This window comes from Octopus sinensis, linkage group LG22, assembly GCF_006345805.1.
Source record: "Octopus sinensis linkage group LG22, ASM634580v1, whole genome shotgun sequence".
Lineage (NCBI taxonomy): Eukaryota > Metazoa > Mollusca > Cephalopoda > Octopoda > Octopodidae > Octopus > Octopus sinensis.
Genome location: NC_043018.1, coordinates 12216713 through 12244206, shown reverse-complemented (window position 1 = coordinate 12244206; position 27494 = coordinate 12216713). Strand labels below are relative to the sequence as shown.

At 39.6% G+C, this 27494-nt stretch overlaps 1 protein-coding gene across 2 annotated transcripts in view; it reads left to right on the top strand.

The window, feature by feature from the left end:
- LOC115223180 (integrator complex subunit 1) overlaps nucleotides 1-27494 on the top strand; it is a 71450-nt gene that overhangs the window by 19038 nt on the left and 24918 nt on the right. For both annotated transcript variants that reach the window (XM_029793625.2, XM_036512117.1), the window contains exons 13-30: nucleotides 517-594; nucleotides 2301-2458; nucleotides 4086-4182; nucleotides 6496-6587; nucleotides 7632-7692; nucleotides 9778-9853; nucleotides 12059-12183; nucleotides 13719-13848; nucleotides 15825-15989; nucleotides 17518-17667; nucleotides 18438-18620; nucleotides 19362-19466; nucleotides 20213-20377; nucleotides 21617-21728; nucleotides 22120-22281; nucleotides 22598-22852; nucleotides 24769-24884; nucleotides 25804-25869. In XM_029793625.2, the coding sequence (XP_029649485.1) occupies nucleotides 517-594; nucleotides 2301-2458; nucleotides 4086-4182; nucleotides 6496-6587; nucleotides 7632-7692; nucleotides 9778-9853; nucleotides 12059-12183; nucleotides 13719-13848; nucleotides 15825-15989; nucleotides 17518-17667; nucleotides 18438-18620; nucleotides 19362-19466; nucleotides 20213-20377; nucleotides 21617-21728; nucleotides 22120-22281; nucleotides 22598-22852; nucleotides 24769-24884; nucleotides 25804-25869 (2296 nt within the window). The remainder of the gene's footprint in view (nucleotides 1-516; nucleotides 595-2300; nucleotides 2459-4085; nucleotides 4183-6495; nucleotides 6588-7631; nucleotides 7693-9777; nucleotides 9854-12058; nucleotides 12184-13718; nucleotides 13849-15824; nucleotides 15990-17517; nucleotides 17668-18437; nucleotides 18621-19361; nucleotides 19467-20212; nucleotides 20378-21616; nucleotides 21729-22119; nucleotides 22282-22597; nucleotides 22853-24768; nucleotides 24885-25803; nucleotides 25870-27494) is intronic.

Here is a 27494-nt window from a genome sequence, read left to right as displayed (position 1 = left end):
ATGTTAAAGTGTATGAGTGACATGGTACAGACAAGTTGAGGGATCAACTGCATGGAAGAGGGATCAGTTTTAGTAAGTAAGAATGAATGAGGCACTGTGTGCAAGTGACAGCTGCACTGGTACAGACTGTAATGCATAAAGAAATGCCAAGAGATTCCAATGGAGAAGGAAGAGATTGCAACTGTGTCCAGGTTGCAGTGATGCAACAAAAAAGTTGACTCCTAAAGTATATGAAAGTGAATTGGGCAGGGGTACTTTTTGGTACTTTTTGGTACTTTTTGGTACTTTTTTAGTGTGTCTGAGATTACCAAAATTACTTTTCTGTTAAATAATTACTTGTGAGAAAAATTGGTTTTCAAATATGAAAGTGGTTCCCTGTCTCCCTGTGCAGGACATGAATAAGATTTTTGGCATGCCATGTATTTGGTAATGAATCACTAACATTCCAGCATGGCCATGCTGGGGTTCTTTAGTCTTGTTTTTCCTATTATTACAAAGATCTCCTTTGATTTTCAGTTTACATAAAGTCTTGTTTATGGAAAGTACCGAGCATTACCACAACAAAGACAACTGGCCCCTGGAGTCTGACCGGGCGTAAGTAGCAATTATTGATTAACCCCTTTTTTCTCACCTAACCCCTATTCTTGATAAGAGTATGCTTCTTTTATAGCAAAATCTTTTACCGGTTATTATTTTATCTTAGGAATGCGCAGGAGTGGCTGTGTGGTAAGTAACTTGCTTACCAACTGCATGGTTCTGGGTTCAGTCCCACTGCATGGCACCTTGGGCAAGTGTCTTCTACTATAGCCTTGGGCCAACCAAAGCCTTGTGAGTAGATTTGGTAGACGGAAACTGAAAGAAGCCCGTCGTATATGTATGTATATGCGTGTGTGTGTTTGTCCCCACCGGCATCGCTTGACAACCGATGCTGGTGTGTTTACGTCCCCGTAACTTAGTGGCTCAACAAAAGAAACTGATAGAATAAGTACTAGGCTTACAAAGAATAAGTCCTGGGGTTGATTTGCTTGACTAAAGGCGGTGCTCCAGCATGGCCACAGTCAAATGACTGAAACAAGTAAAAGAGTAAAAGAACTTTTCGATGTAAACACTTTAATTTGAGAATTTTCAAGTGTCGGGTGGGGTCCTAAAGTCTTGCTACCCCCCTAACGAAAAGCAATAAGAACCATAGAGGAACAATATGATAATATCGAATACATGTACCAGAATAGCCAACAGTTGAAGGATGCTGCTTCGGCAGCCCCTTTGCAACAATCACCAAAGCACAGCTTCGTAAAATATCACACAGAACATGGTGTCACATCATTTTGTGCCACAAAAGTCATGGTGCTTATATAGACCTTCTTGATGTGTGACAGTGTCAATGAAAGTGAATACACTAAGGCTAGTACAAGTGTTTGATATTATTATATTGTTCCTCTATTGTTCTTATTACTTTTTAGTAGGGGGTGACAAGGCTTTCGAATCACCCTGTAGATTGTTAACAAAGGACCAGGGCATGATTTTTTGGGGTAGTTTGGGACCAAGAGTGCTGTCAGACAGATGACTAACATGGAACCAAGAATAGTCTCCTGCAGATTATTAGCACAGAGCAGGTGGTAGTCTCAGGTAGGTTGATAATGTGGTATAAAGGGTGACCTTTGAAAACAGGGGGAAGGATGATCTTTGGTAGATTGTTACCAAGAATTAGGTGTGGTTTCAAGACAAATTGTTACCATGAGACCTGGGGCAGTCTCTGGTAGATTTTTATTAAAAGGGTTAAAGAGATTTGTGATATATTTTCCGTTGGATTGTTTTTTTTTGTCTTTTTTTTCTCTTTTTTGTTATTAAACATTTCAACTGTGTCTGTGGTGTTTAATTTTCTGCTGGAAGCACCGTAAAATCCATTTGATTGGGGAGCTTCAGTGGAAGTGAATGAGGATCCTTTTTGCCAGATAAAATCTCTCTAAAGCTTCGTGTGTTAACTGTGATCTGGCAACTGAGTTATTTTAGTCATTAACCTCACCACCACCACCACCACTATCATCATTGTTTTAATATCTACCATATATTATCTCTTAATAATTGGCTGTGAGCATAGAAAGTCAGATTTAGGTAGACATATGCGTGCATGGTCCACACACACACTCTCTCTCTGTCTCTAGTTCACTCATGTGTGCTTCTTCACTTTCACACTTGGAAACAATTTGTTCAAACACTAGACATCCATTTATGCATCTTCTTTGTACTCAATTATTCCTATCTTAACACTCATCTCTCTCTCTCTCTCCCTCTTTCCACAGCTTAATGCTCCGCATTGCTTCTGAAGTCCCTGTTCTTGAAGATACACTAATGCGTGTCCTCGTCATAGGTTTGTCTCGAGAACTTTCTCTGAGCTCTGCAGATGCTGTTGAATTAGCTGACCAATTGATCAAGAGAGCTGCTATGATTCGACTGGAAGGTAGGAAATCTAAAATCTTGTTTTGACATTTCAATTGACCCTCAATTTTTTGTCTTTTCTTTTACTTGAGCCAAATGACCAGTATTTGGCAAAGGTTGTTTGTTGGTGTTGTGGTCAGATCCTTGCGTGTGGGGCTCGCTGCATTATTTCCTTTATCTCAACTTGAACCCGTATTGAAGTTGCTCACTTTCTGTCTCTCTACGCATATTGTTTTGATTCTCATCCCTTTTCTGTCTGCTTTTCCTCTGCTGGTTTGGAGGGGAAGAAATTCATTCTCTCCGTAGTAAGCAGCTGGATGACCTTCCTGTCCGCCTTACAAGCAAGATATTTTTTATTCTTCACAAGTTGAAATCACTGAGCTGCAGAGCATAATGTTTTGAGAAGATACTGTCAATCGAATGGTCTCAGTGTGAAGACACACAGAGGGCAGCGAGCTGGCAGAAACGTTAGCACGCCAGGCGAAATGCTTAGCGGTATTTTGTCTGCTGTTACATTCTAAGTTCAAATTCCACCGAGGTCGACTTTGCCTTTCATCCTTTCAGGGTCGATTAAATAAGTACCAGTTATGCACTGGGGTCGATATAATCGACTTAATCCGTTTGTCTGTCCTTGTTCGTCCCCTCTGTGTTTAGCCCCTTGTGGGCAGTAAAGAAATAGGTATCAGTGTGAAGACACACAGAAGTAAAGACTCACAAACATAGATGCATGTGAGTGTGTGTGTTTGTGTGTATCATCATCATCATCATTCCTGCTCCATGCTGCCATGGTTTGGCAGTAGGACAGGATTTGATGCCGTCCTTGCAACCATTTTGCAGTGTGGATTAGGTGCTTTATTCTTGCCACCACACTATGGAGCTTGCCATGCAGCTGACATAACTATAAACCCTGAGAAAGGGAATTGAACAGTGGGGAGGGGGGCCGCAGTGTGGGTTCTTGTAGAAGCATCTAATAGGGGAAGAAGAAAGAAAGAGAAAATGAGTATTTAAGGCCCATCTCTCACTACCATGCAGCATTGCAGGTCTAATATAAGCATCATATAGTCTACCCTTCATTCTTTGTTGTCAACAGTGGTAGTAGCTCCCTGGACTTTCTCCAACCAGTTTTCATTTTAGCTATGGGTATATGTGTCTGTATGTGTGTATATGCAGGTCTTTTTTAGATTAGTGCTTTCCTGGGGTGAAACAGCCACACCATAAAGGGCCATTTTGGATGCTGTTTCAGATGCATTATGTCGGTACTCCACCTGTTAGAAATAGCAGCCAAATCACATTCTGCTGTCTTAAAAGGAGACATTGTATTGTGCAATCCTAGTTACACTACATAGTTACTGCCCTAGCCAGTATAAATAGCTAAATTTAACCCTTGCCCATCACTCCAAACAAAAAAATATGCAAGTTAACCTTACAGTCTTTAAAAAGGAAGAAATAATGACATGGAAAATGTATTCGTAGATGTACAAAAATTTGGAATTGTCATGACTGGAGTGCCTTTGATCAAAAGTGATTTGTCTGCTCAGTCAGAGAAGACATGGAGCTAAAGAACACTTTATCCACTTTTGTTTTTGTGTTGTCATTACTTATTTTGTTATATCTTATTGTTCTTTGAACATTTGTTTTTCACTTTCCAGGTGTTGAAGTCCTTCGAGTCACTCGTCTAGAATTTGTTGATGCTCTAATGAATCTTTGTGCCTATCGACATCCTGAGAACATTGTTTTGCCAAAAGGGTGAGACTTGGATTTATTTATAACTTGGTTACACTTGTTAACTGGTTATGCCCATTTATGTTTTTTCTTTTAATCATGCCCTAGCTGGACCCGTGAAAACTTCACGGAAAACATTGTTATAAATCCAAACTCAAATATCAAAGCTTAAAAGGTTTCGCGTACAATCTCTCCAGAGTTTGAATTGCTTCTAAGTAGTTCTCACATTCACTTATGAGTTCGTATACGTCTTTATATGTGTGCTCTATTAAACACCGAAGTTTGCTTTCATCCGTGGTAGGCGGTTCAGCAGGAAATGATTCTAAAAAATTTTTTGAAGTTCATGTTGCTCCAGTTCACTCGGCTGTAGAAATGAGTTGCAATGTCACTAGTGCCAAGCTGTATTGGCCTTTCCCTTTCATAACGTTGAGGATAGCGTAGAGAGTGGGGGCTGGTATGCATGAGTGATTGCTAGTCTTCCATAAACAACCTTGCCCAGATTTATTCCTTGGAGGGGAACTTTCTTGAGGCAATCCCATGGTCATTCATAACAGAATGGATCTTTACCCTTTGTATAATTTAATTGGTTAAGGATTATGGAAAATGTAGTTGTGATACCTGTGCCAGTGGCACGTAAAAAGCACCATCTGTACGTGGCCGATGCCAGCGCTGCCATGACTGGCTTCTGTGCCGGTGGCACGTAAAAAGCACCAACTGATTGTGGCCGTAGCCAGCCTCCCCTGGCACCTGTGCCAGTAGCACATAAAGAGCACCCACTTCACTCATGGAGTGGTTGGCGTTAGGAAGGGCATCCAGCTGTAGAAACACTGCCAGATCAGACTGGAGCCTGGTGCAGCCTCCTGGCTTCCCAGACCCCGGTCGAACCATCCAACCCATGCTAGCATGGAAAATGGACGTTAAACAATGATGATGATGATTATGTTATACTAGCAAGAGCCAGAATAAATACTGAAAGCTGTTTTGTCTGACACACTAAGTTCAAATTCTACCAAATCAACTTGGCTTCTTCTCATCATTCCAATTCACTACTCTCAATTGGTGTAATTGTTAGCAAGTTTAACAAAATACTTTGTAGTATTTGTTCTGGCATTTATATTTAGAATCTATAAGATGGTGTCGTGAAAAACTGGTCTGTATCCAGCCAAAAAAATGATGTTTGGTCAATGAAAAAGCATGGAGAAAATAAATAAGGAACCACTTTTGCATTCTTCCATAAACATTTCAGAACTTTTTCCTGGTAAGGCTCCCGGTGCCGATAATGCTAAATGGAAAATGAAAAGTTAATATAAATTTTCACCAGCATCATCATTTAATGTCCATTTTTCATGCTGACATGGGTTGGACGGTTTGAGAGGAGCTGGTGTGCCGGACGACTGCATCACGCTCTACAAGTAAGCTTAAGAGAATAACAGGAGCAAATCTGTTCAGTTTTGTTTGTAAAATATCTTTTAATATAATTTTGTGTGTTTACTTAATGATTCTCCTCTTATCACTACTTTAGCAAATATGAAAACATCTCTGCATCACTGATGAGATCATAATAAGTCCAAAAATATGTCCACCTCTGACACTTGTCTGAATAAATTCAGTTATTAATCTTGACTAATCCTGTATTTTCCCTTCCTTGTGTATTTCTTTCTAATCAGCTTCTTAATGCTGGATGCATATATTCTGAAAAACTGTTTATAGCATTATACATGTACGTGTATGTACGTATACATGTACGTATGTATGTCAGACTACCGAGAAATTCAAGAAGAAATGTAACAATATAATAAAGACTGATAAAATTGTTAAATTCAATTTATTCTTTTACTTGTTTCAGTCATTTGACTGTGGCCATGCTGGAGCACCAGCTTTAGTCGAGTAAATCGACCCCAGGACTTATTCTTTGGAAGCCTAGTACTTATTCTATCAGTCTCTTTTCCCAAAGCGCTAAGTAACGGGGACATAAACACACCAGCATCGGTTGTCAAGCGATGTTGGGAGGGGACAAACACACACATACATATATATATATATATATATATATATATATATATATATATATATATATATATATACATACATACATATATACGACGGGCTTCTTTCAGTTTCCGTCTACCAAATCCACTCACAAGGCTTTGGTTGGCCCAAGGCTATAGTTGAAGACACTTGCCCAAGGTGCCACGCAGTGTGACTGAACCCGGAACCATGTAGTTGGTAAGCAAGCTACTTACCACACAGCCACTCTTATGCCAATTTGTTGATTTCCAAGATCTATATTTCATAATTTTGTATCTTCCTTTCTTGTCTATCAACCTTCTTCAACAGATATACTCCACCAACCCTGGCTATATCGGCACTTTACTGGAAAGCTTGGAATATGTTGCTTATCATTGTGGCATTCAATCCCAGTACTTTTGGTGAGTCATTTATTTCATTCTTTGGTCTGTAGTTTTGTCACAAAGAACTATGGTTGTCAACTTGGGAAATAGAAAACCTCCAAAGAAGCAGTCTGTAAGCTCCGGATACTGATCAGATTCTCTTCTTACTGTATAGTTGATATATTCTCATACCTCTTCTTATGCTGATCATAAATTTTTGCCTTATGATCGAAGTCAGAAAAATATTCATCGAGGGAAACTCGACATCTCGATCTTATTTCTCAATTTTCAACTGACATACAACATATCTCCAGTTCCTGCAAAACTGCAGCAGATGCATTGTCTCATCTGCCTATAAATTCTTTGTTGTCTCCTCTGGGAATCAACTTTGACTGTTTTATCGTCTGACCAACCTCCACTCGATTTGCTGGACACTTCATCCGCAGCTTCCGCTGCATCTAAGTTCAAGTACATGCTGTTAATCAACGGCTGATAAAGAAATATTCTGTGACGTATCCTTTAGTTCCTGACTCTGTCACATCCTGGCACTGCTGCCTCTGCAAAACTCATTTCGGCTGGATTCTTCTGGCCTCATATGAAGCGTGAAATTACTAACTGGTCTCGTTCTTGTATTCAGTGCCAGAGATCAAAGTGACAGAAGCACATTCCGTGCACCCCTCGGCACTTTTACTACTCCTGACGCTCCTTTCCATCCTATTCACATTGACCTTGTTCGACCCTGGCCTGTCAGTCACGGATTTTCTTATATCCTCACTTGTATTGATGGTTTTTCTTGCTGGCGACTAAACTGGCAACCCCATCAAACTTGCTTGGTGAGGAAGGTGACTGATGGACATCCTGCAGGATGAATTAGCTGTTGACTACGCAGTCCTTGAAGAAAAGAATTCATCAAAATGGCAGCAAAAAGAATAGGAAACTTCAGGGGCTGTAGTAGAAAACTTGGCCTCGTTGCCATGCAGTGGGACTGAACCTGAAACTATGTGGTTGGGAAGCAAACTTCTTACCACACAGCCATTCCTGTGCCTGTTGTGTGTCTTATCTTTAATTTTGTTTTCTGTTTAGGACAAACTGCCTGGGAGAATTACCCTATTTTGAAATGTCTAATGGAAATGGCAATGACCAAGTAAGTTCTTTTGTTGTTCTTATTTACACGAATAGGGAAAGCAACCGCAGCAAATGCGGTGTGTGCAGCCCCATTTTAGAACAGATGCACTGTGTATCTGCATGCTTTAAGGCATGATGGTAAAAGTTGAAAACCAGAAGGGCATCTGGACCTTAAACACCATCTCAAACGAAGGAAGCATACGTCTTGGCTCACAAGACTAATCTATTAAGAGGCAATTTGGCCTTAAAATGTTTGTAGTTGTGGTGAGAGTGTGTGTGTGTGTGTACCCATGAAGGGAAACAAAGGGGAGTGTGACGAATACGTAGATTTAAGGAGAGAGGAAGCAAGTTGATAATTGATGGCAAGTGGACTCTTTTCTGCTCTCCATCGTAAACACAAACAAACAAACACACACATACATGGCAGCTTCTAAATCCTGTTTTCTGATTGGGTGAAAATGATTAAACTTTAAACCTCAGTAACATTTTTCTGCAGTATGTTTGTATGTATGTATGTGATGCATGTGTACGAACAGCCATGCTACATGGTAGTGAAACATGGGCCGTGACTGCTGAGGATATGCGTAAGCTTGCAAGAAATGAAGCCAGTATGCTCCGATGGATGTGTAATGCCAGTGTTCATACTCGATAGAGTGTAAGTACCTTGAGAGAAAAGTTGGACCTAAGAAGCATCAGTTGTGGTGTGCAAGAGAGACGTTTGCACTGGTATGTTCATGTAGCGAGAATGGATGAAGATAGTTGTGTGAAAAAATGCCACACCCTAGTGGTTGAGGCAACCTGTGGAAGAGGTAGACCCAGGAAAACCTGGGACGAGGTGGTGAAGCACGACCTTCAAACTTTAGGTCTCACCGAGGAAAAGACTATCTGCATGAATAGTTGTCTATCACAAAATGAAAGCAAAATCATTAGACGAGGGGGAATTTTTATTAAACAAATGAAAGCAAAGCATTCCAACGACCAAAGTTGTAAGAACTTCTGAAGTTTTAATAAGTTTTTTGTTTGCTTTTAAACTTCAATTCAGTATTAAGTGTAGCAGAATTTAGATTATTATTTCTTTGGGTAAATTGACAAGGCTTTCAGATAGTAGGATTGGATTTTCAGAGGAGCAGGATTCAGATTTTTTATTTTCAGGTAAGTTGACAAGAACAGGAGCTGAATTGCAGGCTTTATTTTTATTTTGCATAAATTTTGAGTAACAAACTAACTTTGCCCTAAAAAGGGCAGGTGGCCCCTCCTGCTTGACAGTGGATGCATTGGCTATTTTGGCATTTAAAAAAATTTTATATTTACTATTCATAAGATCAGATTCTCTTCTTACTCTATAGTTGATATATTCTCATACCTCTTCTTATTTCTTTATTGCTCACAAGCGGCTAAACACAGAGGGATTAAGTCAATTACATTGACCCCAATGCGTAACTGGTACTTAATTTATCGACCCCGAAAGGATGAAAGGCAAAGTCGACCTTGGTGGAATTTGAACTTGGAACGGTAGACGAAATACCATTAAGCATTATCGTCCGGAGTGCTAACGATTCTGCCAGCTCGTTAGCTCTTCTCGTTAGCTCTTACTATTCATAGATGTAGCTCATCTATTTCTTGATTTTATAATAAAATTAGTAAGGAGGTTTTTATAACAGTTGAACTTTCAAGTCTGAGTGGCATCCATGTTATCTCCAAGAGGAATCATTAACTCAGCTAGATTCACTACTTTCTTTCACACCATATGATAATATCCAGTTTCTTTGTACCTGGAATGGGAGAAAATCCTTAGCACCCTGGTAAATCCACAACCACCTCCCAATAGCCTTTCCACTTTTCATTGCTCAGAGAAAGTTTCTTCATCAAACAGATCTGCTATCCTGAACGCATAAAAGTAATGAAATCTTTGGCTGGGTTCTCCAGTGTTTTTTTTCCTTTTTTTTTTTTGCTACTGTTGAGAGCAATTTGGTTCTTTATAGCAGTGAAGAGGAACTTAAGGACCAGTGTCTCCATGTATATCTATTCAGTGTCATTGAATAATTACAATTTGTACAGTTATATATTGTCTTGAATATTTCCACTTTTGTTCACTCATTTCCAGCAATTACAAATTTCCACCTCCAACAACAGCCACTGAAGAGAAACATATTGAAGAGATCAAAAACCATGAAAAGCAGGTATGTTTAATCTATGATTTATCATCAAAAAACCCCATCATTGTTGGGGGTTTTTGGTGAGAAGAAACTAGGTAGTTATGCACAAGTTGGAAACTAGGATCGTATCTTTACAACAGCATGGATCCCTAAACCCTAAAAGCAACTGAAGACCAGTTGGTGATGTTAAAGGAACAGATTCTCTTATCCAAGAACAGGAACCAATCCCCATGGGTTGTTTGTCTCTAAAATTTGTCCCTACTGAATTTCACTCTCAAGGCTTTTGTTAACCTAAGGTTTAAAGGCAGAAGACACTTTCCTATGGAACTGCATAGTTGCAAAACAAACCTAACTACACTGCTAGGCATGTCCCTGCAATCAAGAAAAGCTTCCTTAAAGCTCACACCACAACAAGTGAGGGGAAAAAACTAGGCTACCACTATCAACAACAACGGCAATGATGTCATATCAACAGCTACTGCCAGAGGCAGCTTGGAAATGCCTTTATCAGCTGAGAATTGAAGACAGCGGAGCCAAGGAGCCACTAACAAAAGGATAGAATGTGTGATTGTGACACGGAGCCAGAAAAACAATGGAACAGTTTGGACATCTGCTGAGTTCGTTATGTATAATGGAGATTGATATAATTGTGTTTGTCTTTTGTTTAAGAACATTAGAAACTAAATGTGGAAGGGAGTCCATGAAGCATAACTACTCTTGACGTGTTTATTTATGAAGGTGTTTAGCTCCCTTCTTTATAAAAACACACACACACACCCTTAATTTGGGTGGTAAACTTGATCCATCACTTGATGTAGGTTCCATTCTGTTGTAAGCATTCGGACCAGATCTGTAGTCTGAGGTTAGGTGACTTGACATCTGGATTTGTGTAATCTGTGTAGCTTCTTTGTGCAGCTTCTATTTCCAATGAAGCAATGGTTCCCCTCCCCCCCAACTTCTCTGCTCATTCTGGCAGCTTTGACCCTTGCATATATTTATATATATATATATATATACAAACCTGGAGGCTGTAAATTACGGAGAAGAGCGACTCACATAGGCCCTTTTTAATAATAACTATAATTATATATTATTTACTGTAATATATGCTTCATTTAAAGTGACTAAACCTAGAGTGAGAGAAAGAGAGAGAGAGAGAGTGGCTGACTGGGTAAGAAATTTGCTTCCCAACCACATGGCTTTGAGTTCAGTCCTACTTTATAGCACCTTGAGCAAGTATCTTTTACTAGAGTCTCAGGTTGACCAAAGCCTTATTTGATGATTTGGTAAAAAGAAATACTGACTGAAGCCTATCATGTTTAAGTATATTTGTATGTGTAATGATGTCTCCTTGTCTTGATGTTGCATGAGTGTTGTAAAGGAAAAGTATTCATTACCAATATTCTGCAGAAACATGCCACCCATGAGGCAATATTACCTCTTCTTCGGAAACAGGTAATGGTTGTCAATAGGAAAAGCATCCAGCCATGGAAAACTCTGATCCATGAAAGCAGGCAATAAAACAGTAGTGATGGTCACACACACACACACACACATATACTCTTAGGCTTACTGTACAGACAATATATTCACACATAAACCCATTAACTGTAGACCTGTTAGAAATAGCAGCCAAATCCTGCTTTAGTAACAGCCTAATTATATAATTTCAGATATAAGGTGTCTGACCAAAAGATGAGTTGGGTAGAATGCTGGCTCAGAGCTGGCCTTATTGCTAAACACTGACACACAGACATTTGTTTTCCTCTGAAATGTTATTGATCAAAGATATGCTGGATCAATACTGGCTCGGGACTAAACTTCTACAAGAAGAAATGCTTGATCAGGGTTGATCTGGGAGCTAAATAGCAACTACTAGCCGCCACTTTTGTTCTACATGTGTGTTGTAGTCTGCATGTCATAGCTTGCATGTTCTATTCTATGGTTTCTAATGTACTCTGGTCAGATGATGACATAGAATTTGCTCTCTGATCAATGTCAGGGTTATATATCATATGTACAATAATTAATATTTTACTTTTTCAAATTTACTTATGAAATGAGTATTAATTTTCAAAATAGAAATAATTTTCAAATTTGATGACTGGCATCTGTGCCAAGTGGAGCGTGGCTTCCTGAAACGTAAAAAGCACTATTTGAGTGTGATCGTTACCAGCATCGCCTTACACAAGTGTATGTATTCTAATGTGTGTTCTAATGTTGTTACAGCTCTATGAAAAAGAGAAACATGAGATACTTGAATTTGAGTCTCATTTAGCTGCTGCCACCAGTAAAATTACAATCACAGAGTCAAACAGTTTGCTGTTATCTCAGCTCACCACTATGGATGTCTCGTAAGTTCCACTTTTCATTTTTATTCCTTTGTTCTTTTCTACTTTTGTTTGTTCATTTGCTTCATTTATTTATTTGCATCTATTGATTCCTTCAGGGGTTCATTCTCTTCTTAACCATCCCCTTATTTTATTCCTTTCTTCCATTTTTGACTCATCCCATCATTGGATTCGTTCTTTTATTGATATGTTTGTTAATTTTAACTACTTTTATATCCCAATCGATGACTAGTAATGCCATTGATTATAGGTTTTCAATGTGCCAACCACTAGTTCATTATATTTCTGTGAAGTGGCTGGCATTTGGAAGGGCATCCAGCTGTAAAAACCATGCCAAAAACTGACCTCGACTGTGCCGGTACCACGTAAAAAGCACTCAGTCCACTCTGTGGGGTGGTTGGTGTTAGGAAGGGCATCCAGCTGTAAAACCCATGTCAAAACAGACACAGAAGCCTGATGTAGCCTTCTGGCTGGCTGGCTGGCTGGCTGGCTCCTGCCATGCTGTCCCACCCGTGTCAGCATGGAAGGCAGACTTTAAACGATGATGATGATAAATAACAAGAGAACATGTGAGACAGAGATCACCACTGACTTCATTCAGAAAGCATTCTCTTTCTCTTTGGGGCTTTCTTGCTAAGGTTTACATCCTTTGCTGATATACATCAGTGAAGGATACGCGATGTGCATTTAAACATATATGTAACCAACTGAATTACCTGGTGATACCTGGAAAAGCAAGGGGTTATTTCCAGTTCTCATTTCCATTACACTGTTTCGTGTCCTATTCCATTCCCTGTCCAGTTCCTGTTTTAGTTCCACTCTCATTCCTATCCCCAATCCTGTGGTTATTACCTGTCATGTTACACCTGATACCATTCTCATCAGCATCACTGGCATTGTTGGTGTCATTGTTCTGGAGCTGTAGAATTAGCAGGATTGTTATCTTGAGGTTTGGTGATGACAGGCCTCCTCAGATCTCCAGAGTCTTTTTGTTCTTAGGATTCTTGCAGAATACTGGATGGCACGTTTCTGCTGATCAATAATGCAAGTCTCAATCAATCACGTACCGCATCCATGATCTCACAGCACATTACAGTGGTGGTTTGACTTTGCTTTCTGTGGTGAATTTGTGCCAGTGTGAGAAACTATCACTGTCACTTGATGAAATGAGCAAAGTTGACCTGGGTAGGATTTGAATTTAGAACATAAATGAACATAACCCATTTGGTTGTTTAAGTTAGGTACCTGTATGATCTAAGCTCAAATTGTGTCGTTGTCAGCTTTGCTTTTCATCCTTCCTGGATCAATAAGAAAAATGTACTGGTCAAGTGTGAGGATCGTTTTATATTGCTATCATGCATCGTATTAAATAGAAAGCCTGAGGACAGTCTGCTACGTTGGCCATTCGCCCATCCAAACTGTCAGTCTGTCCAACAGGGTGCCACACAGCTTTCTACTTTACTACTTTCTGTTACAGCTATGTTCAATTGTGTACATTTGAAAATCTTGCCCTTTTTTTTTCTTTACTTCTACAACAGAGGGTCTTTACGCAAACCTCCTTCGACGGTCATTGAGCAGCTCGTGACTTTGAACCAGAATCTGAAAATTGGTCAGCGATTGTGCCGAAGTCGTAACCCAGACTTCCTGCTCGATATAATTCAACGTCAGGTAAATAATATCAGAACAGTGTTTTTATTTTGACTTCTACATTATGTTTTCATGTGTCTTTTAAATTGTTTTTACAGAGGTATAATTCTAAATATTTTATATATAGACTGCGAACTGGGCTTTTGTTTTTTTCCATCTTAGGCTGTGCTTGAAAATGTCTTATATGTAATCTGTCTCTTTCTATGTATTCATATATGCAGTAAATAAAAAGAACACTCAGGGAATAGATTTTCACATATGCCCAGGAGGCTTTCCACAAGAAGAGACTTTCTGTTGCTTAGGTGACCTAATTAATAGTGGTTGCTTAGGTGACCTAATTAGCAGTGGAGAAAGCTGTTCTGAAAGTATAGTAACAGGATGGAGAAAGCTCAAAGGTCCGTCACCTCTGTTAGTAACAAAAGGTTTTTCTCTTAGAGTGAAAGACAGATTGTATAATACTTGTGTATGAAGAGCACAGTAACAGGGTTAGAAGATATGGGCCCTAGATACAAAGGGCATACATTAACAAAACAAGAATGAAGTTGGTATGCACTGTTGGATGTGCAACATCAGTGTATGTGTGTGTGTATGCATATATATATATATATTATATATATATATATATATATATATATATACACACATACACACACACACAACAAAGTGCAAATATACTGAGAGAAAAATGTAATGTGCAAGAAAGAAAATGCCCTGGTTTGGCCATATGATGCTTGTGGATGGGAACAGCTGTATGAAGAAGTTCTTGACATTATATGTGAATAGAATCTAAAAAAGAGAGAATCCCAGGGGGACAAGGGACAAAGTATGAGTGTCATCTTTTCTGTAATGCTCTCAACATTTTGAAATTGAAGGACTGAGGTGCTTGAGAAGACTTGTATCTCTTATGATAAAAGTGAGGTCCTAAAGACATCATTGTACAGACTCTGTTCCTGCACCCAGTCTGCCCTTATCAACCCTTCCAACCCTATCATCTTCCCAACACTCATCCCTTCACTCTTCTAAACATTCAGCTGTTGAAATCATGAGAGCAGAATATGCACAGATTCCGTTCCCATCCTCTGCTACCAGTTATCTGCCTCCTCCCACATCTCCCTGAAACCTCTTCCTCTTGAAATCCATCCATCATTCTCAATATTATGCCTTCTCCACTTTATTTCCCACTGATTCTGTTCCTTCAGTTATGTCCCTCTTCTCTGAGCTACATCCTGATGCTGCAATATCTCATCATTTTTGACATCATCTTCTATCTGCCACTGCTGACCTCCCCAAACCTTTCATCTCACCCCTCACTCTAGTCACTCTCACATACTCTTCACATCCATTTCTGTCTGTACATCTATCTCTGACTCCCTAACCCGATCTCTCTACCAATTTATTATACTACTACTACTACTCCACTCTTTCTATACTACCACTTATCACCTCTTCCTTCCTGAGCCACTCCTGTTTCTTTCACCTGATATTTACCATTGACCACACCTCCGCCCTTGTCTCATTCGTTATGTTCACCTGTACCCCATCTCCAACCGTTTGCCATTCTACACTAACTCTAAATGAACTCTTATTCCCCCAATTTTCGATTCTCTGACCACATTCTCTCTTGTGCTAACCTTCTTGTATCTTGACAGTATGCATAACATCTTATCGCCAGCATTGTCTACTTTCCAGTCTCTTCCACCCACACACGGATCTCTCTATAGCAAGACACCTGTACCTGTCCCTCTATCACACTTTAACCTCTCAACACCTGGTGTGAAGCCACTTCCCTCTCTACTACAACCTCACTCAGTCATGGGGTGTTTTTCTTTGTTTGGGGATGAGTTACTGGGCAACCCCATGTGTCATTGTCACAGCATCCTGTGCACTCTGTAAAGCAGTTTGCATTATGAAGCGCATCCAACTGTGGAACCCATGCTGAAGTAGACGTACTATAATTTAATGTTCTCTAATGACTCTTTTAACACATTCTGATGCAGGGTACCACACAATCTATGCCATGGCTTGCTGAGTTGGTCGAATCCAATGAAGGGTCCCTGGATGTTCTCCCAGTGCAGTGTTTATGTGAGTTTCTACTTCACGATCCACAAGACTCGACAGAAGATGATGATGCAGATTTCGAAGCTGAGAAACAGAAGAAGCGGGTCAGTATTTAGTGTTTATAAGAATATACTTTTTTATTTTGTTTCTATAGGTGCAGGTATGGCTGTAGGATTAAGGAGTTTGCTTCACAGATTCATGGTTTAGTGGCACCTTGGCCAAGCGGATTTGGGAGATGGAAACTGAAATAAGCTTATCAGATATACAGTTGTGGCCAAAAGTTTGGAACATTTTTAAAAAACTAAAATTGTTATATCCAAGTACAATTCAATTCGAATATATACAATGTATATATTTAGGCATTTAATATAAAAATTCTAATTTACAGACTTATGTTCCAAACTTTTGGCCACAACTATAAATAAATAAATAAATAAATATATATATATATATATATATATATATGTACACATACATATATATATACATGAGGGAAAGTAAAAAATTCTGCATCCTCTTGTTTTCTCAGTGTACTTCCACAAAAGCAGGGGATAGACATGTCCTCACCATTTTTCACTATAGTCTCCTTCCTTTTCGATGCACTTGGTCCAGCGGTCCACAAGCTTGTGTATTCCTCCAAGAAGAAGGTTTTTGGTTGGTTGTGCAACCATTTATGCACCACTTCCTTCGCATCTTCATCCATAGGAAATCAACCATCTTTGAGTAGTCCTAAGACATGATAGTCGGAAGGGCCAAGATCTAGGCTGTAGGCAGGGTGTTCCAGCACCTCAAAACCCAATTAGTTAAGGGTTTCAATGGCCTGGGGAAGGGGCAGCTGTGTGTGGGCATGCATCATCATGCAACAACAAAGCTTTCTTCGACAATAGGCGTTTGGGGTGTTTGGTGCAAACTGCTGGCTTCCGTTTGTTGGCCAGCAAAGCACTGTGTCTTGCACTGTTGATTGTGCACCCCTTTTCCAGGTAGTCTTCCAGTTTAGACCCTTTTGAGTCCCAAAAAAGGGTTAGCAACACCTTTCCCATGGAAAACTGAGTCTTGAATCTTTTTTTGTCCCTGGCGAGCCAGGATGTTTCCACTCCATACTCTCTCTCCTGGATTCGACCTCATAATGATGGACCCACATTTCATCCCCTGTGACTATTCTGCTCAGTAATTCCTCACCCTCATTCTTGTAGCAATTGAGTAAACGTTAGCAGACTTCAAGATGTTTGTGCTTGTGCTCTGCAGTAAGCCATCTTGCACAGACTTTATGGAAGCCGAGCTCACCATTGATAATTTGATAGGCAGAACCATGATTAATCTGCAGAGAATGAGCTACTTCATCGATAACTCGCTGGTTCACCATTATCATCTCTACCTGGAAAAGTGGGGTACGATCAACAGTGCAACATACATAATTTGTGATCCTTCTTAAGAAGGGAAAGCACTTTCATGAAAACCCATTCAAATTGTACCCCTCCCCCTTTCCTTACACCAGTAATCCAATTCACTATACAATGGCTGTGCTGATTCTGCCTATAAGAAAGGAACAAGTAATACAATGTGGTTGTGGGTCATAACACCCGGGCAATGCCAGGACGCATTGCTAATGTCCATCTACTTTCTGTTTTTCAGAAAATGAAGAAACAAGAACAGCTGCTGGCCAAACTGCAAATGCTGGTGCACAGTCCATCAAGTGATAGCACCACCACTTTTGAAGTTATGGACTATTTTTTCAAGAGACTATCTTCCAGCCAAGCTTCAAGTCGAAGTCTGGCTATCAAGGTAGGTGTTACTTATCAAAGCAATAATGATAATGTTAAATCAGGTGAGTTTAAACAGAAAACTTTCATTCAAATTCACCATTTTAGCATGCTTCCATGGGCCAGATGGAATTTGTTGAAGCAGGTATTTCTACAGCGTTGATGGCCTGACATTGTTTTTTTTTTTCACAAAGGATTGGAAACAAACAACGTTGCATTTATGACAGTGATGCTCATTCACAACCATCATGTGATGTCAACACACACACACACACACACACACACTGTGCTTGAGAAGCTCCGTCAAGTGAAACCATGGTCTTGACTGATGCTGGTGTCACATAACAGGCACCCATACTAGTGGCATGTGAAAAGCACCCTTTGAACATTGGGCCTCACAGAGGCAATGATAAAGGGACTCAGAACTCTGGCAGTGAACCATGCTTGAGAAGACTTGTCAAAGCAAAGTGGAATCATTGATGAGGCTGAGGCCCTCATGCTGGTGCCATATAAAAAGCACCCATTACACTCTTGGACTGGTTGGTGCTAGGAAGGGTACCTACCATAGAAACCATGTCAGATCAAATGGGAACCTGGTGCAGCTCTCTGGCTTACCAGTTCCAGTTAAACCATCTAACCCATGCCTGCCAGGAAAGCAGAAACTAAACGAGGATGGTTGATGAGGATTAAATACAAAAAACTGAAAATTTTTTATTTCTCTAGTTTTTTACTTGGAATTTTTTTTTTGTTTGTTTGCTTATTTATTTCACTCGTTATCTGATTCATTAACAGGGTCTGTCACTTGTTGTGTCTATGTCTCACATTCCTCCATCTGAGATTGAACCCATCAAAGTGGACGAACAAGAAGAAGAGTTTCTGAAGTTGATTCCACAACACAAATGGTTACTTCTCTACCTCCCCAGTTTACCTTTGTTTGATTCCCTCCGGACCCAGGCCTGCTATGCAATTCGAAAGGTAAGTCTCCTTTTAGTGTTCTTCTCATTTTGTTGAGCCCCCACACACTTTTCTTTCCACTGGTTTGGTCCAGTGCACTGGACAAGCTTGGTCCAGTGCACTGGACTGGACCAATCTTGTTCAATCAGTTTGTTGGTCTCGTTTACCGTTGTCCATCGTTGCTCGGTCCAGCACTCGGCCACCAAGTTGGTTTTGGCCATGTACAGATAGGTTACCATATTCATTTTCTTGTTTCAGTCATTTGACTGCGGCTATGCTGGAGCACTGCCTTAAAGGGTTTTAGTTGATGGAATTAGAGGAGATGAAGCAAATGCTAGAGAAACGGAAAATGATGAAGAGGAATGGGAAACCTGGAACTGCCCCTATTGCATCCCCCCCACCTCTCATTACTTCCTTTGTTTGACACATTATGAGTGTCATCCCTTGCCACTTTATTTTCCATTGAATGCCCCTTTTCACCTCCTCCTTTCCCCCTTATACCAGTGGCAGCCCATCGACCCTTTACCTCATTCTGTCTCCCACTGTTTGAACTCGAACCTCAGAGGGTTGGAACAAATAGCACAAAACGTTCCCTCGGATGCTCTAACAACTCTGTCGATTCAGTGAAGTATCAATATTAAAGCTGCCCATCACATTTTTCCAATCAATATGTCACTGCACTTTTAACTTACCATCAATTGACCACTCTACCACCAATCCTTGTTTTGAACTTGTTGACCGATACTAATTCTGTATTTCCAGGCCTGTCGTGTTGAAACTGACCCAACTCTGGTCAGCGCGTATGTCATCTTCTTAGACCGTCATGTTAAAGATGTCAGTTTACAGAATTTAGATGACCTGGCATTTGTAAGTAATTGCTCTTCTTCTCCCCACCCCCATCTCTCTCTCTCTCTCTCTCTCTTTCTCTGAAACCCTTTTAATACCCTTCATGATTCTATGATACAAACTTCTTGTTCTAATGTGATCTAAATCAAAACCTGTTATCAGAATTCTATGGAATTGTGTTCCTAACATCATCTTGATCGAGACAGTTACCTTACGATATTTTTCTGTATTTTAAGAATGAATTGAAACAAAAGCAGAACATTCCAAAGGAAATATTGGAACACAAAAGGGGTCAATGTTATAAATAATTTTTAATCATCTACGCATAGAGGGAGAACGTTTAGTCTCTATTATTATTTTTTTTTTTTCAGGTGAATTTAGTTGTTTATTTGTTAGGAAGTTTTTCTACAATAACAAACAAAAATAAATAAGTAAATAAATAAAAAAATTTTTTAATTAAAATAAAAAGTGTAGAAAATGATTGTAAAACCTGATTAAATTTTCAGCTGTACCTATTTCTGTTATACAAACACACATGACTCCTGCAAAAAAAATAGCATGGATGTCACAACTTTCAATTGGTTTCCCAAAATCCGTAAATCCGATTCCTTAATGATTTATTCATTTGATTGCAAACAGATTTCAGTCAGTTTATTTTAATTTTAGTTTATTTTAATACAAGTGTGAACCAAATTGCAGGTAATGTTGTAGCAGAAAGTTGCTACGGAGATATTGGTGTGTTTAACTCTGCACTTTTGTACATGTAGGAAGTTGCACAGCTGATTGTTGAACGCACGACTGTGATGAGTCACGTGGTGCCTCCTGAAAGTGACAGACCAGAACTGGCAAACCGAACCTTAACTGCAGTTCTCTCCCTTTATACCAAATATATTCGCAGAGCAAAAGAACCGGATAAAGAGGCTTACGATTGGGTAAGAACGCACAAGAGCCGTCTTGGTTTCTTCATCATTTATCTTCTTTATTACCATCTTCTGGGGTGCCAAGAGCACCATCCAAGCGTGATCATTGCCAGAGCGGCTAACTGGCTTCCGTGCCGGTGGCGTGTAAAAGGCACCATTTGAGCATGATCGTTACCTGCGTCGCCTTACTGGCACCTGTGCAAAAACTTTCGAGTGAGGTCGTTGCCAGTACCACCTGACTGGCCCCTGTGCTGGTGGCACGTAAAATGCACCCACTACACTCTTGGAGTGGTTGGCGTTAGGAAGGGCATCCAGCTTTAGAAACTCTGCCAGATCAAGATTGGGGCCTGGTGCAGCCATCTGGTTCGCCAGCCCTCAGTCAAATCGTCCAACCCATGCCAGCATCAATGATGATGATGATTATTATTCTCATTGTTTTATTCACCATCATCAGCTCTTCAGTTATTATCATTTCCACCATTATTATCTTCGTCATTCTGGTAACTGGAAACTGTACAGAAGCTTCTCGTATGACACACGCACACATATACGTGACTGTGTGGTAAGAAGATTGTTTCTCCACCACATGGTTTGGGGTTCAGTCCCACTGCATGGCACTTTGGGCAAGTGTCTTCTACTATAACCTTGAACCAACCAAAGCCTTGTGAATGTATCTGGCAGACGGAAACTGAAAGAAGCCTGCTGTGTGTGTGTATGTCTCTTTGTGTCTATGTTTGTTCCTCTACCATCTGAAAGCTATTTGAATGGATGAGCCTTACATCTGAATGCTTAAAGGGTTAATGAAATAAGTACTGGGCAAATTACTGTGGTTGATAGAATTGACGAAGATATTTTTAATGCAATGCTCTGACATGGCTGCATTAAAATGGTTGGTAAAAATAAAAAAATATTTTAAAATCTCTTGGGGAATGAAGGAGACGAGTACTTTGTGGTGTCGCATGTTTTTGATCTGTGTTCAAACCCTGGCAGTTAATTATGCCATTCATTTGTCTGAAGACAATACAATAAGTAGTGATTGTATATTGGTGTTGCTTTAATCATCTTCATACCTCCAAATTTATTTCTTTGTGGTAATATTAGCCCCAGGTCAGCCCTGATCCTGCAAAAGCATTACTTGTATGGAGGGGAGGAGATTATCGTTGACACCCCACTCCTTCCTTCTTTCGTCTCATCATAATCTCAATGCATGTTTCTGTAACTAATGGAATGTTTGTTTGCTTCCTCCAACAGTCTAACACTCAGGATCAAATCATACTTCAGTGGGAGTCTGGGGACTCGGCAACAATGCTTGTGCTGGTGGTACATGCCATGATCATTTTGCTGACATATGGGCCACCTAAAGGTATAGCTTTCCCTCTTTCCTTTCTAACTTCCTATTTACTGTTTTTGTCTCAATAACGCTTGGCTGTGTAGAGGCAGAGTTCTTTTTTTTGTTGCCTCGTGGTCTCAAATTCTTGGTGGATGGAATCTGTATGGAAGCCTGTTGTATATGTTTTATTTCTTTATTGCCCACAAGGGGCTAAACATAGAGGGGACAAACAAAGGGATTAAGTCGATTACATTGACCCCAGTGCGTAACTGGTACTTAATTTATTGACCCCAAAAGGATTATCAAAGATTCAAGCCTTTAATAATGGTCAGACAAGCCTGTGTTTTCAGCACAAAATATCTAGCTGTGTCTATGTTTGTTTGAATGTAAAATTAATCTTAACCTGTTGCTATTTTGTTATCAGATGGAGAAACATATTATGAAGAATTACTCAAGATTTGGTTCCCTGAAGAAGGTAGCCCACCTAATGCCTTCCTCCTTGACACTTCAGAAGAGGCTCTTTTACTCCCAGACTGGTTGAAACTACGTATGATTAGGTCCAGCATCGAGAGACTTATTGATGCTGGTAAGTTGTTCATCTTCAGTTTGATGTTCTTAACGTTCACGTCTCATGCCATCTCCTCTTCTCCATTATTTTTTCCTTTTTCTGCCTTTGATTTTTTTTTTCTTCTTTTTACTTTTCATCCTCCTTTTTCGTTTGTGTTTCCTCCTTTCTTCCCACTCTCTTATCTCCTCTCCCTTTTTCTTTTGTCTCTTCTTGTTTTTGTCCCCTACTGTCTTTTGTATCTCCTCTTTCTTTTCTCCTTCACGTCTGTCTCTCTGCTCCCTCCTTAATACTATGTGGAAACATCAACATTTTGCCATCCTCTTTCTCTTTGCAGCGCTTCAAGACCTCGACCCTGCTCAGCTCTTCTTGTTTGTGCAATCATTTGGTATCCCTGTGTCCAGCATGACAAAACTGCTCAAGTATCTTGACCATGCTGTCAAGATGGATTGCTTGGTTCTGGACCAGGCCGGTGTTGACAAGTGTTACCTAGCCCAGCTCATTGATATCCAACACACTCGCGGGGCCGAGGGAGGTCATGTATTTCTGAAGATGCTCAAAGAAAACAGTCCTTCCACGACTAATGAAGAAGGTCAGTCAACCCATGCACCCCTCCCTCCCTCTCTCTCTCTCTCTCTCTCTCTCTCTCTCTCTTTTTCTCCCCCACTGTTTTCCACAGTGACTGCATAAACTAGAAATGAGAAGCGTGGGTGGGTAGGTAAGTTAAGAGTATGAAGAGTGACAGATGGTTAAAGATGGGATAGAGACGAATGCAGTGAGTGGTGAACACAAGTGGAGGGGTGTCCAATCAGAAGAAATAGGAGTGGGTCGGGGAAGAGGACATAAAGAGGGTGGGTGGTGAGCAACAGTATGATAAAAGCATGGACAGTTAAGAAATGTGAGATGATGGGAAGTCTGCTTTCTCTGTCAACTTCCTGCCAGTCCATTGCACTTCTGTTCATAGATTGCAGTGGAGACCCCAAATGGAATTTCTGTCAACACCTTTTCTACATATCCTGAAGAGATTAGTGATTTGTCTGTTTTCCTGCTAACTTTGGTCTGTGTCAATTTAACTTTAAGGCCTTTGATTCCAGAATTTGCTTCCACATTTGGAATGTCTCTTTGAATTCTACTTCATAACAAGGTGATCAGCATAGGGGTATTGCCATAGGTAACCATTTTTAAGCTGCTCTGTTATGGCCTGGAGGACTATGATAAATAGAGAAGGACTGAGAACTGAGCCCTGGTGAACCTCTCTCTGCACACTAAATTCATTGCTTCCTCCAGGTCAGCAGTTTGCTTTTGGCTAAATACTTTTGGTTTTTCTTTATTCGAAAGATAGCATCAATAGCATTTCTCCCTGGCACGAAACCGAACTACGTCTCATCTAGATTAACTCTCTGCAACCCTTTCTGTCACATTCATGCTTCAGTCCAGCAGCTTGATGCCTCCATGGTTACTTCTCTCCTTTACCCTTGCAACAGTTGACTGTACGGCTGCCATACCAGTTGCTAGGTATGATACCTTCCTGATTAATTATACAGGTGACTTTACTGTATCCTATTTCAACTGATTGTTTAAGCATCTTAGTGATAATTCCTGGTAGATCAAGGGCTTTCCTTGTTTTCATATCCTTCACATTAGGAACTTGCTCTTTCACCCATCTATTCTCCACATTTAATGGTATAAATTCCATGCCTCCTTCCTAACTGCAACTCTACTTTTTATCCTTTCTCTACACGTTTCTCTGCCACGATGTCTTCATTCTTCTTTGATTCATTGTCTTGCAATCTGGCATACCTCATGCTTCTGGTTCTCGTGCTGTAGAACATTGGCAAATCTCTTCCTTTCTGCTTCTCTCACCTAGCTTCTCTTCTAGCTACCTGGTATAATTCTCTACTGCATCCATTTTTCCAGTCCTGCAAGAATATTCTCTTTTCTCCTGTTACGTGTCTCCAATTCTTCAATTAGAGCGTCTCTTAATCTCTGACTGTTCAATGATTCTTAAAGCTTCCATATCTTCAATTTCTGAACTAGTTTCTGTGTTTGGGTTTCCTAGTTCTTATTCTGAAGAAACTAATCTATTTTGGGTTTTATATTCTTCACCAAGGAAGGACTTCCCATATGCAAGCATCTACCTGTCCCTGTTTTTGATGAGGATGGAGTCCATTTGTTTATTGTACCTACCAGATTGACAGGTGATCAGACGACTGGCTGGTTTATTGTGTTTTAGTGCCTTGTAATTTTATAGTATACGTGTTACATGAATTGTTGGTGGAGTATAGTATGTGTCGTAGTATTGGGGGTCAGTTATATGTCATCACAAGGTAAGGGCGCTTTGACTATCGTCCTTTCGGGATCAATAAAAGTAAGACTACGTGCTTTGTATGGATGTCTGTGTTTCTGTCATTTATTGTCTGGTAATTGTTTAGAGAATTTGTTGTGTGAGTTTTGTTACTTTTTTTTATCTGGTGAACTGTTGTTTTTTTGTTTTTTTTCGTTGATCAGAAGATTTTGCAATGGATTATGAAGAGTCTAAGTCATCAGAATGGACCCCCCCACCAAAAACTGGTCAAGTAACACTTTCTACCGAGATTAAAGATATGGTAACATATCTGCAACAAGTTAGTATATAAACCTCTTATTTACCTCCTTTATTCAATCCTTTCTTCTTTCCTTTCTTTCTTCCTTTCTTTTCTTTCCTTTCCCTCTTGCTTTCACTCTTTCCCTCTTCTCTGCCTTCCTTCCTTTTCTAATATTCCTTTTTGAGTTCACCATTGCTTTAACAAACCTGTGAACCGCCGTTTGGTACTTATTGCCTCAATGTATTTTGTGAGTTCAACTGAAAACAGTCTGTAGCAGATCTCTGCTGTGATTCAAACTTGGAATTCTTTGGGATTCCTAATATGAAAAGTTGTAACCTGTAGTTTGTCATGTCAGCAATAGTCTGACCAAGGGTCTTGTAGTAATCTTTGGAATCAGATCAAAGTAGTTCACAGATGTGTTGGTGTCAAGAGAAACCTAAGCAACGATGCTCAACAACTACAAGTCATATTCTTTGACTGATGTCAGTGAAAATTCAAATGAATCCAAAATTGTTGATTGAAAATCAGTCACGCTTTGAGTGTGCTTACTACAGCTTTTAAAAAGAATAGTAAATAAGTTGTGGAAAAGAGTCAGACAAGCACAGAGAGAGACTTGATTGTGTTAGTGGTCAGTCAGCTGATGATATTGACAAGGAAACGGATCTATCTATTGATCTCTCTGTCTCTGAAATGTCTATGACCATTTTAAATTCGGAGCCTTCTAATGTTTCAACTTTTCATTCCCACTTACCCATTGATTAATAATCCTTACATTTCTCTGTACTTTTGCCTCATCAACACCTCAATTGCCTCTATTTCCCTTTCTACTTCTCAACATCCTTTTTTTTTCACTTTATTTCTTTTTTCGCTATTTCTACTCTCCCCACCAACTTCACTTACCACATAACCTTTTATCCCACTTCTTACAAATGGCCTTTCATTTCATTCTATTTTTTAGTTATTTGTTTCAAGTCCTGTGAACAGTAACTCTTTGGCTGCTGGACAGTACCAAAAAATATTAAAGGTAATCTTTGTTTTTATAAATTTCCAAAAACTGGTGGGAACTTAATAATACCAGTTTCAGATTTTGGCACAGCGCTAGTATTTTTGAGGGGAAGGCAAGTTGATTACATGAAAGCAATGAAATCATAAAAGAATCATCCATAACTTGAAGTAAGCAACATTGATTAAAATAAATGTATTCAGAACACAGAATAATATTAACAAAAACAATTTGCAAACATATTTACATTCCCATATAACAGTTGAGAACATCACCATTATTGTATTACACACAAGGAGCTTGCTTCCCAACCACGTACTTCCGGGTTCAATCTCACTGCGTGGTACCTTGGACAACTGTCTTCTATAGCCATGAGCCGACCAAAACCTTGTGAGTAGATTTGGTAGACAGAAATTGAAAGAAGCCCGTCATATATATATATAATCATATATACATATACTATCACTATGACCCGGCAACGCCAGGTCATAGTGCTAGTGCTTGCATATACAGCTGCGTGTGTGTGCACATACACGTGAGTACTGTCCAAATCTCCAACCAATCACACACAGCTAGCTGGTATTCAATTGGCGTATCAGGTTTCGGGCATTTTGATTGGGTTTTGGATAGAAAATTCACAAAAAAGTCATTTCTATTGATTTTTTAATGGCTTTGTTGGGTGACTGGGGAAATGTAAAGATGTGCACAACCACCCTTGGACGGTTTTGAATGACCATAGAAAGTGCGAGCCCTCTAACTGAAAAATTGTGGATTTGTATAAAGGACACACACAGACATTTTGCCTTTTATATATAGAGAGATGCACGGAAGTGTTTGTTCGACCAGGTGCTGCTGGCTTAATTATGCACAACTCAAGTTAGAGAAGTGGTGCATATTAAACACAAGGTTTAGGTTTTTCAGAGGTACAGCCCCCTAAAAATCCCCTGCGTATTATACTCAAGGGTGGACTATACTTATGGGATATATGGATAGTCAGAGTTCTGTACATGTGTTTCAGAAGTAGAAAATCCAGCAAATCAGGGGTTAATCTGCCTTCACATCAGGTACACGACTGCTTGTTATCGAAATAGATTTAGTATTGTGTATCAACCGTTACAGGACAAAGAATGTATGACTGAGTTACAAACTGAGTAGGAGTGGTTAAAACGCTTTTCAAACTGTCAATCACATGTCTCTCTTAGATCAACTGCAAAAAGAGGTGTGGTTTCTTTAATTTGTTAAGTCACTGTCCGTAATTTATAGTTCTGTTTGTTCATTTGTTCAGCAACCTCTTACCCTTTCTTTGGCTAAATGCAGTAAGCTGACTCCTCCCTAAATTAGGTGGCCACACAAAATTATAAATTAAAATAAAAGGAAATAAAAATCAAGGATATTTTGTAAACTAAAATAAATTAAAATAAATAGAAATGGTTGAATAATAGTGAATAAAATACAATAATATGATAGAAACATTCAAAACTGTGTCACAAGATCCTTAAAAATTTAGAAAATATAGAAGAATAAGTTGTAAATTCCTAAAACCAAAAGCAAATTATTGTAAAAACTTACATGTCTGTGTACGTGCATACATTTATAGTTCTATATGTGCATCCATACAGATACACATATCTAACCTCATGGGCACA